The 17,421-nt window shown below is 36.1% G+C and overlaps 2 protein-coding genes across 2 annotated transcripts in view; one reads left to right on the top strand and one right to left on the bottom strand.

Annotated features, from left to right (window-relative positions):
• Positions 1–12,772, top strand: part of SYNM (synemin) — a 43,944-nt gene extending 31,172 nt beyond the window's left edge. The window contains exons 4-5 of the mRNA XM_027851653.1: positions 4,949–7,410; positions 8,438–12,772. Coding sequence (XP_027707454.1) covers positions 4,949–7,410; positions 8,438–8,791 — 2,816 coding nt within the window. The 3' untranslated portion in view covers positions 8,792–12,772. The remainder of the gene's footprint in view (positions 1–4,948; positions 7,411–8,437) is intronic.
• A 3,653-nt stretch (positions 12,773–16,425) lies between these two features.
• The window catches only part of TTC23 (tetratricopeptide repeat domain 23), a 103,550-nt gene continuing 102,554 nt past the window's right edge, over positions 16,426–17,421 (bottom strand). The window contains 1 exon segment of the mRNA XM_027852023.1: positions 16,426–17,083. Coding sequence (XP_027707824.1) covers positions 16,969–17,083 — 115 coding nt within the window. The 3' untranslated portion in view covers positions 16,426–16,968.

Below are 17,421 nucleotides of genomic sequence, written 5' to 3' on the forward strand. Positions count from 1 at the left end.
AGAGCGATCCATACAAAATACTTTAAGAAAATGTTAAGAACTAAATTATCTAAAAAACTGAACCTTATCAATTTTAGGTGCCAAGACTTTTCAAAATGCTTTGATTTACCTCTTTCTAGAATGTTTTGTACAATGTTTTATATACGTCTTCCTTCAGTCACCTTCAGTGAGGGTAGAAAATAAAGGGAAAGACGGTTGTAGCCATCGCTTGAACATTTTGCTCTCAACTCGTCCAGGTATATCTATGGCAAACAGATTCTGTAGGACATATAAGGACACTTATTTGGGAAATAGTACTCACAGTTTCATAGAACCCCATTGTAAGCACTAGCTGCAATTAGTAATAATGAATTCTATTTGGGTCAGTTCAATATATACATACATAAATCACACTCTTTTGTGATTGGTCCTGAGATTATCCTGGATTTGCCTCCCTAACCACTCCTTGGAAAATATTCCAAGAACAATCAAAGTACAATAGGCTGGAGGGTTAAGGACTTGGGCTTCTTATTAGATCAAACATTTTTCAAATAAGGGGACTCTCAGGGATAAAAATAGGAAAAGATTAAGAAGCCTTAAGAAATCCCCAATGCAGTTAATTTCTAGAAGACAATAAAGCTATTGAAAACTATGACTAAGAAGAAAACATTAACGGTGATTATACAATGTGATTTAGATGTGATTTTTTATTTAGTAATGATTTTTCCAATTTAAGTGATTGGGATGGCTATTGAAATAGACAAAATATTCATTTCAATTTAACAAATATTAATATTAAATGCCTGCTGTGTGCAAGGTACTGTCCTAGGGGTTAGATATACAAAGATGCAAAATGATACAACCCTTGTCTTCCAAGAGTTGATATTCTACATATATGCTGCTAAAATGAGCACTAAAAAGTTTATAATCCAGTAGGGAAGATGCAAGTAATTTTGATCCAGTGGAATTTTTGAGGGTAAAAGCAGACTAGACTAAGCACTGTAGGACATTATGATGAGAGAGAAATCATTTTTCTCTAGGGAAATCAAAAGTAGTTTTAGGGAAGAAGTAGTAGCGACTATGGTCTTTCCTATAGAAAAAGAGAAATAACAAAAGGAGGAGATAACACACATGCTAGTCATTGTGTGAGTGCACAGAGGTGCAATTTGGCTGGAGTTGGTAAGCTGGACCTCAAATGCTAGGCTATAAGCAGTTTGCATTGTATCTAGCAGGTAAAAGGGAGTCACTGGTTTTCAAACAGCTGAGTGACATAGGCAGACGTGTACATTAGGAAGATTATATTGATAGTTTTGTGAAGGAGAGGTTGTATAGAGTAGAGACTATACTTGAGACTCCCATTTGGAGATTTCAACTGGAGTCTATCTAAGAAGTGATAAGGCCCATCTAATGTGGTTGCAGTGAGAATTGAAAGGGAGACAGGAGATGCAAGAACTTTTGTGGAGTCAGAATTGACAAGACTTGGCATTTGACTAGATGTGGGGAATGAATTAGAAGAGTCAAAGATAACTGAGATTCTGAGGCTTGGTAGAAGGGAGGACAGTGCTGCCATCAATAGAAATAGGGAAGTTGAGAGGAGAAGGTTTAGGGAAGATGCATTTAGTTTGGGATGTAGTAAGTTTGGTGTCTCAGCAGGACATCTTGATGGAGATGAGCAAGGCAGCATGATGTAATGGGTAGAGCAGTAGATTAGGAAGAGTCTAGGAAGAGCTGGGTTCGAATATCACCTCATTACACTTATTATCTGGTTGACCCTGGGCAAGTCACTTAATCTATCTATACCTCAGTTTTTCCATTTGTAAAACAAGGAGTTTGATTCAATGAACTCTAAGTTTCTTTTCAGCTACAAATCTGTGATCCTGTGACCAATAGATAGTTGGGAATATGCTTAGATATATAGATTTTAGTGTTGTATTCACAGAGAGGATAAGTGAAGCAATTTAAGTGAATGAGATCATCACTAAAAGAGTTTAGGGAGAAGAGAGAAGGCTAAGGACAAAACTTTCTGGAGACATCTTCAATTAGTATACAGGAGGACAAAGATGAACCAGCAAAATCATGTCAGGTAGCAGGACAAGCAGGAAAGATTAGGGTTAGGGAAACTGAGGAAATTTTCAGGAAGGCAAGAATCAATAGTTTTAAATGCTGGAGATTGGCAAGGAGGGTGAGGTCTGAGAATAGGCCATGGGGTTTGACAAGTAAGAATGTAATGTGATATCAGACAAAGTAATTTCAGCAAGAGTGGTGGGAATGGAAACTGGATTTCTGGAAATCGAAGAGTAGAGTATATAGTGAGGTGGTGGAAACAGAAAATGTAGATTATGTTTTCCAGAATTTTTGTGGTGAATTGGGGGATGGATATTGTATAATATACCTTGAGAAATACAGGAAATTTATTTTTAAAGGACAGGTGTAAGGTGAACCTGTTTGTAGGTAAAAGAAAAAGAGATAGTACAAGAGAGAGAAACTGAAAATGAAAGAAAGGGACTGATTGGTTCTAGAGGAAACAGAAATGATGGAATCAAGGGTACAACTGGAGTAACATATTTGACTTGACTCAGAGGAGGGCAACCTCATCTTCTGAGTTTGGAAACAGGAAGAGAATGGATGAGGACAGTTGCTCTCAAAATTTAAAAAAGAGAATTTTTCATTAAATCATATTTTGAGATGCACCTGAATTATGGATGACATGCTTCTATATGCTTACTGACTTTTATGAATACTGATATATGTAACATATGTAAAGTGTAACATATTTAGTAACATTAATATGTGTAACATATATGTAACGCATGAAACACAGTCCAATTCTATGAAAAAAGATAAAAATTATGTCAGGGAGCATGTGAAACATTTTGAATGTGATAAATGTGGGAGAGGCTACAGGCAGAGGGGATATCCTGTTATACATCAGAGAATGAGGCTTCATTTTGTTGTTGTGGATTACCTCATTTGGCACTCAGGATGAAATGAAATAAAATTAAAACTGAGGACATCGAAGAGTTGATTTATTATTTCAGTTCAATCACTGTTACCTTTTAGCTTTTAGGGTTTTGGGACTATTATAAGTATAGGAGCCAATGGAACCTCTGAAACTAAAAATACTTGTTCTCATTCAGTGTTGATACTACTGATAGGTATTGCTATTCACAGGCACATGTGATCGAAAATACTGGGGTGTGTGTGTGTGTGTGTGTGTGTGTGTGTGTGTGTGTGTGTCCTGAAATTAGATCGAAAAGCTTGACTTTATTTGTGAGCAACATTTGTTCAATAGCAAGATGAGGCTACTCAATGTTGCATCAGAAACATTATCTAATTTGGCTTAAACTTTTGGATCATTTCTTTCCCGTGATGGATTTTCCAAATCCTTCTGTTACCATATGTTCTCTTTCCCAAAATGTCCCCTCAAGAAATTAGATTTTCCCATAAGGCTATATTCTTTTGTTGAACTATTACTATCTGGTAGAACAAGACTGAGAATCTCTTGGCAACAGGTAGGATCTGATCTTGTCAAATAGATTTCCATCTGCATATTTAGTTGTGGCATTTGGAAATTTACTTATTAAGCTGTTTATCATAATTTATCAAAATTGTCTTAGGTTCTTTTAGAAATATGAAAATGTATAATTCTACTTAATGATTACTTAATCATTAGTGTTTAGTATGGTAGGGATAGTAATTAGTATTTAGTAGTAGTAATTAGTATTTAATAATAAATAATTTAATTAAAACCCCTATCATTAGAAAAACTGTTGTTTTTTCCCCACTACAACTGAATGTAAACAAAATGTACCCAATTAGGAAAAGTTGATGAAATTATAAAAGCTGTCCCATCTGTTGGTTTTCCTTTTGCATTTGCACATAGTAGGTTCTTAATATTTGTTGAATTAATGAATACATAGTAACTCAAGAGAAACATCCTTTTAAATTAATTTATTCAGATTAACTATGCCTTTTGACATCAAGACTGAAAAGGTTTTCAATCATATGGAGAAAGTGCAAGAAATGTCACTTTTTTTTTGGTTTGTTTCTTATCATTGTTTCCTAACAGAATTAACTATTTCCATTTAAAACACTTTATCTTTAAAAAAAAAAAAAACCCTTACCCTATCTGGATTTCTTCTTTTCCTTGGTTTGAGGTTTATCACAATTGGTAAGCATTGTTGTGTTTTTCCTCATGCAGATTCTATGCCCCACAATTGTTTTATTTTTGTTATTGTTAGAGTAAGTGAATGCTAGAAGAACATGATTGAAGAAATGCATTTTTTCATAGTGAAATTATTTGTAATCTTGAATTTAATTATAACAATTCAGTAGTATTGTTATTATGAGGTATTAGCTGGGATTTGGCAGTGTTTGCATTGGATGCAAGTTGTTTTGCTCTCCCCTCTCCCCAGTCCTATGGGGTATATACAGATAGACAAAAGCAGATAGAGAGTGACTACGGAATACCCATGAATGTAGCTGCGGACTCCAAAGAAATTCTACTATAAAGCCTGTGTTTACCTTTACTTAACCTGCACAAAATTGGTACATTTGTGAAAGACTTCATTTGTCAAATTCAATATAAAACTGCACAAGACCTTAGCATCTGTGGGCCATTTTGTGGTTGGGTTATTATAGTCTTGAAAGTGCCAACTTTATGGGAACAATTAAGTAAGTAGCCTTATTTTCCCAAGTTAGACAAAGGTGAGTGTCCCAGAAATTTCAGTTAGGCAGACCAAAAATAAACGCATCTTCTCATACCCTCCTGGTGTAAGTGAAAAATCCACATGGTTTGTATCTTATTCAGTAAACTCTGTAATTAGATCATCTTAGTGTATCTCTGTCCTTGAAATACCAAACCTGACTTATGTAACATTATATTGATTTTTTGGTATGATATTACTTTTAAGATAAACAGTACTATGACTATAATCATTTTAGTGCATTTTCTGCTTAATTTCTACAGAAGTCAAGAATACATCATGCCAGTATACCAATTCCATATTACAAAGAGAAAACAAACAGAATATATTCTCCAGGGAGAAAATAACCTCATCAAATAAAAACATCTCAGCACCATATGCAAATCGATCAACATTCTTTAGACCACAGGCTACAATAGGAACTGGAAGTGCTCCAAGAAAAGATTTCCTGAGTCCAAGCTATTCTTCCTCTTCCACTCTTAGACAGGAAACCTCATATGAAAGAACCGCAAAAGATCGTAGTGAACTCAGAACGCTTCCTACAACACGTGACCTTTTAAAAAGTGCAGAACCTCAGGTGAAAGTGATTCCTGACAGACAGAAAACAGAAAGTAGAAGTAGCGTCACCACATATTTAACCAAAGAATCGGCAAGTGCCCAAAGACCTAGCCAACAACATAAAGATGTAAGGACGAGTACATCGGCAAGCACGCAATCACATGAAATCAGTGTTCTTCAGGGAAAGAAAACAGAGGAGAGAGCATCTACAGAGGAGAAAAAACATAAAATGGAACTAACTAAACCAAAACAAGAGGAGAAAATGTTTGACTCTAAAGAAAAAGCTTCTGAGGAAAGAAATTTAAGATGGGAAGAAATGACTAAACTAGATAAGGAAGCAAGAGAGAGGGAAAGTATGCAATTGAAGGGAAAGGCTAAAGGAGGTGAATCAACCAAGGAGAGAACTACAATATTTGGAGAAAAAAGAGAAATACAGATACCTGTTAGCTTTGAGGGGCAAAGGCATGGAAAAACACCACAAGATGACAAAGTAGAATTATCTGTAAAAGATATACAAACATCAAAAGAAAAGGATGCCAGTGATAGTAAAACTAAATGGACAGATGAGATAGGGTTGAAGTTCAAGGTAGATACCAGTGATGCTGTTGATTCCACCAAAGACTCCACAAGAAAAACCATAGCAGAAAATATTGTTTCCAGTATTCTTCAGCAGTTTGTGCAGCCTTCTGATGTGGAAACATCTGCTGGTCCTTCTCTGGATACAAAAGTCACTTACATGGAAAGGAGGGAACTTCCTGGTGATGGGAAGGCGAAGACTGAGATTATTGTGGAGTCTAAATTGGTTGAAGAGATAGATGTTTCAGATGAAGATAGCCTGAAGCATCTCTTAAGCAAGGGTGCTAAGGAAGTAGAGATTAAAGGGAAATCGGCAGAAAGCATGATAGGAGATATAATAAATCTTGGCCTGAAAGGAAGAGAAGGGAGAGCGAAAGTAGTTAATGTTGAGATTGTTGAAGAACCAGTAGGATATGTAACTGATGAGAAGGCTGAGTTTCCAACGCCATTTGAGGTAGAGGAAGTAGATGATGTCTCTCTAGGCTTTGAGAGGCATTACAGTGATGAGGAAGGTGATGACGAAACAAGTATTGCCTTCCCAGGTAATCAACGTAAAAAGACAAAGCAACCTCATCAGCACATAACTCACTTTGAAGAAGTAACAGAAGCAGGAGACTCAGAAGGGGAGCAGAGATACTTTGTTTCTACTCCAGATGAGTACTCTGGGAGTTATGACAGAGATGAAGATTCTGTGTATGGGCAAATTCATGTTGAGGAAGAATCAACTATCAAGTATTCTTGGCAAGATGAAGTTTCACAGAGCACAGAGAAAAGGAGAAAGAGAAACAGTTTGCCTGGAGATGAATTTTCAAGTACATCAGAAATCTTTTCTCCAGAAGAGGATGTGGATTTCAGTCACCAGAAGGAACATCCAAAAGGTGACAAATTACATACTGAATCCATTGTCATTGAAAAAGAAATTAAAATACCCCATGAATTCCAGACCTCAATAAAGGAACTCTCCTCCAAAGATCCCAAACATCAGCTGGTAGAGACAATTGGGCAACTGGAAGAGAGCCTCCCTGAAAGTGTGAGAGAGGAGCTGTCTGTCCTAACTAAGGAGAGTCAGGGGGATGCTGGCAATATTTCAGTTAAAAAATTTGAGAAAACCACTGATGGTGGATCAGTCACGATTGTTGCTGAAGTCAATCTCTCGAAAACCCTTGATGCAAATCAGTTTGACCTGGAACAACTAAGTAAAGACAACTCTAGCGAAGTAGAGAAAATATTACAGTCGGCAGTTCTAGATAGTTTTGAAAAACACCAAGCCCAGGAACCTGAAAGCCCAGATAGTAAAAGTGGTATAGAAATTTCTGGTTCCAGTATTAAATCCAAGCGTTGGGCCAGTAAAGAAATGTACAGTTCATCTAGTGCCAGAGATGGTGGTGGTGGAGAACATTATACCGCTGAACACGTTTTTTGCCAAGGTCCAGTTTCTGCAACTGTGGAAGTTAGCAGCCCAAGAGGTTTTGCTCAATCACATGTCTTAGAGGACGTAAACCAGTCTGTAAGGCATATTAAAATAGGCCCTACTGAAATTCGGAGGACGGAGCAAATCTTTTATGAAGGACCCACTTCAGAAGAGGTAGAGGTAAGTGTGGAAGGATAACTTAATCAGATAGTGGGTTCCAAAAGTACCAGTAGGTCTGTGAGACTTTCTAAGTTGGGTCTTTAAGAAAATCAGTTGGCTGAAGAAATCATTTCTAAAGGTGTTTTCTCTATATCTCAAGACTTGGGTGGCACAGAAGGTCTTAGGAAGAGTTTTCCAAAGATACTTGCAACTCTTTAGGGCAATTTTTGTTAGGTTCCAAACAATTTCATACTAATCAAGGAGTTATTTTACATGGGTCCATTTCTGAAGCAGGTAAATTTGGAGGAACTAGAGATCATTCTCAGACAGAAAGGTCAGTAGGCCCCCAGAGTTCTGTGGGGTTCCTTAAATTAGACCCCAAAGAAGTATATACTTAATAGATTGTTTTCAGTGCCCCTCTATCATTATCCCACAGACTAAGGCTGGGGTACATTGAGCTACTATAATCAAGTGTGTGTTTTAAGATCTGAGCTATGCAGCCTAAAAATACTCTGACAGGAAATTCAGCCTCAAAGGAAATAATTCTCATATAGAAGAGTCATCAGATAGTACACCAGTCAGGTGCATTAGAATTAGTCCCCAAGAATTTCAGACACCTGAACAGATAATTTACCATGGACCAATTTCTCATAATAGAGAGTTTAGTGAATCTGGAGGCATTTTTCACACAGCTGGTTCCTCAGACACAAACAGATCCATAAGAAATTACAAATTAAGTCAGAAAGAGGCTCTTGTGTATGAGAAAAATACTTTCCAGGAGTTTATCTCAGAATATCCAAAGGAAGGTATTGTAGGACATGTATCAGAGGCTGAAGTAACATCAAGTGTTAGCAGATCTTTCAGGCACATTCAGCTAGGCCCCACAGAAACTCAAACCACTGAAGAAATCATCTTCCATGGACCCATTTCTAAAACTTTCACACTGACTGGCTCAGGTGACATCTCTGAGCCAGAAGGGTTAGCAGAGAGCAGCCAGTCTATACAACATATTAAATTGAGGCCCAAAGAAACTTCATTTACTTTTCAGATGGATCTGACTAATAGAGAAGAAAACCCCAGCACTGCTAGAGGCACACGAGAAACTACCATATTCTTTCCCGCAAGGAAGGAAGCAAAAGTTCACATTGCGTCTGATGATGGTGACTGGAGAGACAATGAAAGCAAAAAGGACAGAGAAGCAAGTGTGAGTTTTCAGGTTTCTGCTGCTCAAGATAACCAGGCTCATGGTGAACAAGTCACAGAGAAGGTTATGTTTGATAAAACAGTACAGCTACAGAGAATGGTAGACCAAAGGTCAGTGATTTCTGATGAAAGGAAAATTGCTCTCCTCTATCTAGACAAGGAGGAAGAGGAGGAGGAGAATGATGGACATTGGTTTTGAAAATTCAAACAGATTGAGTTTTAATAGCATCTTATACAGTACCTTAACCAACACACTTGATAATTTTAATTGATTCATTTTTCAAAGGTATTCACCAATTGGAGTTGCTGATCCTAAACCCTTTAGTTGCATAAATTAATTGAAAAAAATAGAGTTCCAAATACTTTAAATTTACTTCATGGACCCCTTCATGGAGGAGGCATATTAATATGTAGCATATTTTGAAATTTTGAGAATTTTGAAAAAAATAGCTGTTTATTTCTCTAATCTTTAAGAGTTTTTTAACTGGAGTTTTCTGTCCATTACCTAAGATAGTTTATCAGTTTTGTCCTTGGCCATAGAAATGTCAGACATCTATTTAAATGAAAAGCTCTTATCTATAAGTAAGATGCTTAAGAGTAATGATATTAAAATAACATATAAAGGTAAATTCGTTTGCATGTGCTAATATCATATAAGCTAACATTCTAGGGAAAAATAGACAATTAGCTTGAGTCTCTTTGCAAGAGACAACATTGCACTTTTAGGCTTAGCAAAGACAGTTTTACAGGAAAAGAATTATAACTATAAATTGCTGTTGAGTTCAGTATTTTCAGGAAAACATTTAATTTGCCATAAAAGGAAAATTCTGTTCTAGGATGTGAACCAACAGATTTCAATTTTCCTTACTTTAAAAATGTCATTTTTATTTATAGAGTGACCAACTAAATATTCCATTACAATATTTTTAGTCAGTATACCTGTTCTGTATTGTAAAGCTTTAAGGAATTAAAAGACTAGAAATGTGTATAGGTTATAGTGTATGGGGTGTTCAGGGAGCATAAAGACAGTCAAGATGTTTTGTTTTGTAGCTTTGTGCTGCCAGTTCCATCATAACCCTAGCATAGGAAAAGCTTAGTTCAAATCATATTGTGCTTAAACTTCTCTTTACTTTTATGAAGTTCATAAATCCTCACATTCAACACCAACAAACATTTACTAAGCATCAGGAAAGGTTATTTACTAAGGTCAGGAAAGACAGATGAACAAAACATGGTCCTTGCACTCAAGGAGTTTATAATCTAGTTAGTTAATTCAGTTCAATTCTTCAGACACACACTAAGGATATAAGAGGTACAAAGATAATTCTGATATAATTAGCATAAATGCCTATGACATGAGGAGGTATAAACAAAGTGTTAAAAAGTGGCATGGTACTATAGGAATGTGTACTAGGTTTGGAATTGGAAGGCCAGGGTTCAGTTCTCCATTCTGCTACTTATTAGCTTAAGTGACCTTCAGCAAGAGATGTAACCTTGGTAAATTGTAGTTTTATCATCTATCAAATGGAGATTTTATATACCAACTAAAAGGATTTTTTGTGAGGAAAAGACTTTGAAGTAGAATATGCTATATCAATGTGAGTTATTACTATTATTTTTGTAGAAGGAAGTTTGACTGGGCTTCAGTCAAATGATACTAATTTAAAATGTGTATGAAATGAACCTATAATATAACATCATATATGATGTAAATGATACTAATGTGGAAACAAAATGTTAGGTGAAAGGTTGGCAATGCAGTTGTAAAAAGTAAAATATTGTACCTTAAAGAAATGACAATCAAATGGCAAATCTCTTTCAATACCATTATTCAGGTCTTTTCCTTTCCAAACTCAAAGATGAATAAAGGTGGAGGTTTTGCACTCTGAGAAGAAATAAATAATAATTATGAATTTTGTTCAGGAAAGTAAGTAACTTAGGTTAAAAAATAAAAAAAAATTGAGGGGGGTTGGAGGGGGAGCAATTGGCAGCAGCTCCTAGATCACAGCATAGTAGTCACTAGGGAATGATGCAGTAGGATTGAAAATGCTCCATGCTATAGACTGAAGAGATGTATATGTGTACAGATAATATATAGTGGAGATAAAGATATGATAATCACTGAGATTTTAGTGGATCTGCTTTTATCATATGCTCTAATGATATGATTCAAAAGCTGCTATCTTTAAAGGTACAAGGGTATCTCATAAAATAATCTCTAGAGCAGCACAAGTTGTAACATCAAGAAAAACAATCAATATTTTAGTCAAGGAGACAGGTTGCTTTTTCCTTATGTTTCCTGTGCCTTTTGCATTGGTTCCACGTAACTGTGTTGGATAGGAGTAAGATATTAGGAATAAAGTCCTAAGGGCAATTTCAAGTTCAGTGCCAAATTATCTTGATTTTTGGTTGTAATTGCATTTCAAATTAGATTTACCATCTTCAAATATTTTAATCTAAAATGTATGATTATAGAAATCATACTTTTAATCACTTTAAGGTATCCTCTTAGAACCATTTTTTGATAGCTGAAACATCTGCATATTATGGAGAAGAGATACACATTAAATGAGACCAGCTTTTAAGATGGTCTGTTTTTTTTTTTTTAAATAGCCCTGTCCATATAAATGGAAGTAGAGAAAGGTGGGTAATTACTTTGAATTGCAGTGTTTTATTGCATTCTTTTTCTTTGACATAGAATCATAGGATTTAGAGCTACCAAGGGCTTGAGAGACCATTGAGTTTAACCCCATCATTTGGTAGATGATAAAAATGAGGCTCAGGAAAGTCAAATGACTTGCCAGATGTCACCTAGGTGGTAAAGCAGGAGCAGAGCTGGAATTGGGATCAGAAGCTGGATCTTCTGACTTCAAACTCAGTGCGCTTTCCATTTGCCACACTGTCTCTCGAGTGGCCAGGAATTAAATGACAATATAGCTCACTATTCTAGAATCAATTCTCTGTTTAAAAGTTGTATTTCAAAAGTATGTGACAATTTTAGTTGCGGTTTGTACTATTGATGTAATCAAAATATTGGTCAGAATTCTTCATAAAATATCCATCATGATAGTCTGTTTTATTTCTAGGAGAGATCATTTCTGCCTTAAGCTTTTTTACTTACACAACTCTTTTAGCTGACCATCTTCAAGGTATATGTTTATTTTAAAAATGACATAGACACATTTAGTTATTCTCTTTTCCAAAGCAGACTTTTAAAAATTTAATATTATTCTTGAAGTTGAAATACACTTTTCAGAGAAGTGAAAATATCCTTAAACAGTGGCAGAATTGGCAACTTACAGGTAAAACATGAAATGTTACTGTTATTTTTGCCATATTACCTAGGAACACCTTGTGCCTATTTTAACTGTGTGACCGTATAGCACAATAGCTGAGTGTAGCCAACACAAACACACCTACGAAGTTTATTCAGAAGAGCAGTCTATTTCATTAAACACACACACACACATACACACACACACACATACACAAAAATGAGTCAAGACTACAGTTTTGCAGTGTTCAGGCAAAACAACACTGACTTATGGAACTTTTCACTTTTCAATGGATTTAGCTGCCACTATTTAGACATAACCTATGATTATTTGAAGTGTAACATTAAAAAAAAAACCACAAAAAAACCTCTGAAGAGCATGTTTAGAAACTGTTTTGCAGATTAGCAGTTAGTATGAGTCCTGTCTATCTCTTCCAATATCAGAAGACCTTGGATTCAGGTAGGGAAAAACACATCAAGAGTGATGAGACAAATAAAAATTTAATACCAAACAGTAAAAGAACTCACTAGGCCCCAAATTAGAATGAGAGGTCCTTTATGTTGATATCAAAGAGAATGCTTTTCAAAGATTTTTTTTTGTTTTTATTGCTACTTAAACAATAATTAAAGTAATTTACTAAGTGCATGTGGTCATGTCAATGTTCTTATTGCAGCAAATATTCACAGCTTGGGTGAAAGGTACTTAAGAGGGATTTCTAATGTCTCAAGTCGGTTCAAAATAGATAGTATATAAACAATAAATAAACATAAAACATGAGTTTTTGAGCCAAAACTTGTTAGTTACTCAGAACTTAAGAGGCTGCCAAATGGGGTGAATTTGGGAAAATCACTAACATGAAGAAACTTCAAAATGATGTGTAATAAATATAGTCTGTACACCTTTCAGAAGAGTGCAGATGGAATGTTTGTTTCACCTAGAATTATTGTTTTTAAAAAAAAAAAAAGGTCTAGCCATTCCATAAAGACAGGGCTTGGGAAAATGGGGCATCATAGATAAAAAGTCAAACTTGGAGTCAGGACAATTCGGGGTTCAAATACTGCTCTAGACACATACATACTGGCTGTGTGAGCTGTGGGGTGGAGATGGTGGTGGTGAATATCATTTAACCTCTCCATGCCTCCAGGAAAATCTTTAAGAACTGAGTAGGTACAAATCTGAATGTATAGAAGGTTTCCTCACTGGGAGTTCCCAACACAGTCTGGTTGTTTACAAACAAAACAGCTTTATGACCTGTAAGCCTTGCATTTCTACAGTCTTTTTTCAGGATTGATGAATAAGTGAAAAGGGGTTCAGATTCTCCAGTTAGGACGGTGAGTTCCACGAAGTCTTAGAATTTAGGGAATGGTGGGCACTGACAGTGAAGAAACTTTCTTTCCTTCCTGTTTACACAAAACCAACTATAACAAGGTAAGTATTCTTATAGTAGGTGATATTATAGAATGGATTTACTACAAAATATTTTCTTCTATGAGGACCCAAAAGGAAGTTCTGATAAGACAGTTCAGATTTCACATTTTTATTTAAACCCAACACAGATCTTCATATAGCCTATCGCTATGCTATGTATTTAGTCACTCAAATGATTTTTAAAGCAATTGTTGGGATTTATATTTTTCTTTTCCAACTGCAGTGGAAGCCCTTTAAGGGGTTGGACCCTGGCTTTTTTTGCATGTACTCATGAGACATTTAGTTGATTATCCAGTTCTCCTAAATTATAAAAGGTTTTTATCATTTTTAATGTTACTTAAAATTGGTTGGGATGTTGCAAGTGTACAAAGAGAAGAACATACTTGGAGTCTGCTGTGGATGTCTGCAACACTTGTTTAACAAATTGTCCATAATTGGAAATATCCAGGTCCCCTTCTAGCTCCAAGGTAAATGGGAGAATGCAGCCAATTATCTGCCCAGTCAAAGTAGAAATTTTTCCCCCCCTTAAGTGTCCAGAGAATTACAACAAAAGAATTTTCTTTGGCCGGAATAATCAATTTTCGTCTTGGTTTTATCAGTTGATGCCTAGTACAGGTATACCAGAATGAATAAAGGATTTAAGTTGGGATTATAATCCTTGGCACTTCATTTGGAATTCTAAGAGAAGATTTTCTCCTTCCCTATCAGTAGAATTGATAGAGTACTAGTTGCAATGTTGTAAACATTGCCGTAATTCGATTATTTTTAGTTCACTGTCCAGACTGCCATGAGAAACTAGGTCATCTTAACTGATGACAGCAACGACAATCAAAAAGTCTATAAAAATGTTTTGAAAATCTTTCCTGTTATCAACTGCACTTGGGCATCAATAGTCAGATTGTACTAATCGTGCACAGAATTCAGTTAATATGAGTTGCATTTGTATAATTTTATAATGCAGCATATATCTCACTGGTATTTTGTGCTTTTTTTTCACTGCCTTCCTCCCATTTCCATTATTAAAGAATGAAAATAAATTTGTAGGTTTTTGGTTTTCTCAGTATTATGTAATTTTCTCAGTATTCTCAGTATTTCTCAGGACTTGAAACTAAAAGGGAGAAAATTTCAGTAGTTGAGTCTTATTGGTCTGATCAACATCTAAAAAGGCTCACAACCCTGAATTCTGGTCCAAAGAAGGAAGGGAAAAGTAATACCAGTAGAATCTGCTTACTGGGAGAGGGCTGGAAAACATCCAAATACAGTCAATACACATTCTTTGTGAGAGGTAAAGGTGGGCAAAGGCCCTATAGGGATTTCCTTGGGTTAGAGAATTCTCTATCTGAAGCTCTGTTTATGGCATTTAATTTTTTTCCTAGAAGTAGGAATGAGAGGGAGAAGGAAAATCTGGACAAAGAAGAGATGAGAGGAGTAGAAACAAGGCTAGGAAAGAAGAGTAGAGGGGTAATAACATGGAAAGGACATAGAATGATGGGAGGGATGAGAAAAATTAGTGAGAGGATGAATGGGCTATTTTGTGAAGTAATGCACCATCAGTGGAAGTGTTCAAGCAGAAGATGGGATGACAAGTAGATTGAAGAAGGGGTTCATGAGGTTAAGACTGATTGAGATGAACTCAGGTCTGTTTTTATTTCAAATTCTGATAATATAGAAGAAATGAAAAAGGAAGAAATTAGTGTTTAGGGATACATTTCTTTAAAAGCCCACATTTGTAATCGCAAGCATCCAGTATTGAACCAAGATGAAAAAAAGATGTAGAGGGAAAAATAAGCCATTACTACAATTACACAAATGAGAATTTTAAGAAAAAGGATGAATTTGCTACCTCCAGTGCTTCCCTCCTAAATTTTATCCCACAAAAGGAATAAAACTACAAGATTCCAATCTAATTTGAAATGGAACTAGGAAATCCTGGAGTTGGCGGAGGTCTATTCTAAGATTAGGGTAGGTAGAATCAGATCTCAAAAAGCCATACTTGCCAGCACTAACTCAATCCCCCTATTGTCTTCTGAATCAAGACTAATTGAGCTATAATTTTCATGGACATTCTGGAACCTCAAAGCAGGCTTCAGGAGCCTTTCTTGAAGACTTTTAGGTTTGTACCTGCTATTTTACCTCTCTCCCTCACTAATCCCCTCATCTTATCTGCTTTTCTCTTCCCTTCACCTTTCCCAAAGTGATGAGTCTAAAGTTGGCTGCTCTGGATAAGGGAAGAGATAATGTGAAGTCCACATCAGAAGTGCATGACAAATGAGTGACCTTCTGGTTCTACTGTCTCTCTTCTACTCATACTTTCTTTTTCCAGGAAAAGCTTCTCTCTCCCATTTTCCCCCTATCTCTAGGTGATAGAGTAATGAATTCCAGAGAATCTTCTCCGTAGAGCCAACTATATTCTAGCATTGGGTTTCTTCATCCCCATAGGGAGGGTTTAGGGGAGAAAAGTCACCTACCACTATAAACTTTTTGATTGTCATTACTGTCATCAGTTGAGATGACCTAGTTTCTCATGGCAGTCTGGACAATGAATTGGTCTTGCTTTTTCATTTCTCCCTGACTTCTACAAACTGGGAAACTAATGTTTCTGCCATTACTACTTCCTGTAGACAAGAAAAAGATTTGCAAATTAAAATTCAAAATTTTCTTCAGCTACCGTGTAGTGACAGGGAGCCCCCTGGGTGTCTAATTTCTGGGAATAAAGGCAAGGATTTCTTAAGGTATACTAGGACTTTAACAAGCATATGAAATGCTAACTATTGGATATCTCCCCTAAAGTTACTAAATGCTAAAGTCCCTAAACTGGTGAGCAGGGAGGAAGGGACATAACCATGGTGTTTGTGTACCATTATCTTTAATGCTTCCTGGCTAGCAAAGGCTACTGAGTCTGAGAGCGCAGTGAAAATGATACCACTGCAGACCAGCTCGGCGAGACGGGAGTCCGTGCAGTTTGGGATCACATTAAAGACCGAGTCAAGTAGAACTTCTGATGTATCACCTGAAAGTCGAGTCTTTGTCATTGGCACAAAAGCTTCTCCAGGTCCTCTAAATCAAACATGGTATAAGCTTAGGGTCAAGTATTTAATAAAGGGAAAAATACACACATGCCCTACAGTGGTAGTTTCAAATTCCTTTTTTATTAGCATTTCATTCTCAGTCACTATTGCCTTCTTGTAAAAAAGCTTTTTACGGATTTTATTGCTCCAAACCTGTACAATAAGCTAATGTATTCAATCAGAAGAAGTATGTAAATGGCTATAGCTTAAAGCTCAAAACATTTTCTTTTATTACTTTGGCAGTTTTGAATGTTGAAAGGATTAGGTAGAAAGAATTTCCATCAGCAAGGAAGAAAAAAACCTCTGAAGTGGTTCCAATTCTTTTATAAAAACACCAAGCTGTCCTAAGATAGTCAACTGTAAAAACATGACCCCTGGGCAATTCACTGTGTCACTGTTCCCTGTCAGTACACGTTATGGCAGTGAGGCCATTCTTAAAGTACTCTTGTGGCACAGTGCTATACACATAGTAGGCACTTAATAAGTGGGCAATGGATTATATTGTACTCTTCACTCTTCTATTGGGAGAGTGCACATGTGGCACCTACAACATCAACATTTGGTTATATGGCAAAATCAAATCACACTGGGGAAGGTAAGAAATATCAGTCATATATATTTGTTTTAGTCCCTCCTAATATGGTGTGTTGTGGAACAACAGCACAAAATGGTGGTCTTGCTTTATTAGATTGTTTCTGTCTTGCTGTACCCTCTGGAATCCTGCAAAAGAAATACTGGGTAAGCAAGGTTCTTCTCAAAATACAGTCTTTAATATTTACAAGATTTATTTAATACAGTCTTTAATTACTGACTTTACTTTTCTAGCAGCTGTCAAAGCTATATTTAAATAGGGTGATACAGAAGGAATGTAAATAAGCCAAGAACACGGCAAACTAGTGATAAACAAAGGCATCTTTTCTCCTAATTTTCTTATTTTTCATGTTGCCACTAGCTTATCTGAGATGATATCTAGTTATTGATCAAACTTTAAATGATAAATTCTTGAATGAAACAGTTGACAAAGATTGTTTTCAAGTTTTAGTGTGGTATCTCTTGAG

The sequence above is a fragment of the Vombatus ursinus genome, unplaced genomic scaffold (genome assembly GCF_900497805.2).
Source record: "Vombatus ursinus unplaced genomic scaffold, bare-nosed wombat genome assembly UNPS02009205.1, whole genome shotgun sequence".
Classification (NCBI taxonomy): Eukaryota; Metazoa; Chordata; class Mammalia; order Diprotodontia; family Vombatidae; genus Vombatus; species Vombatus ursinus.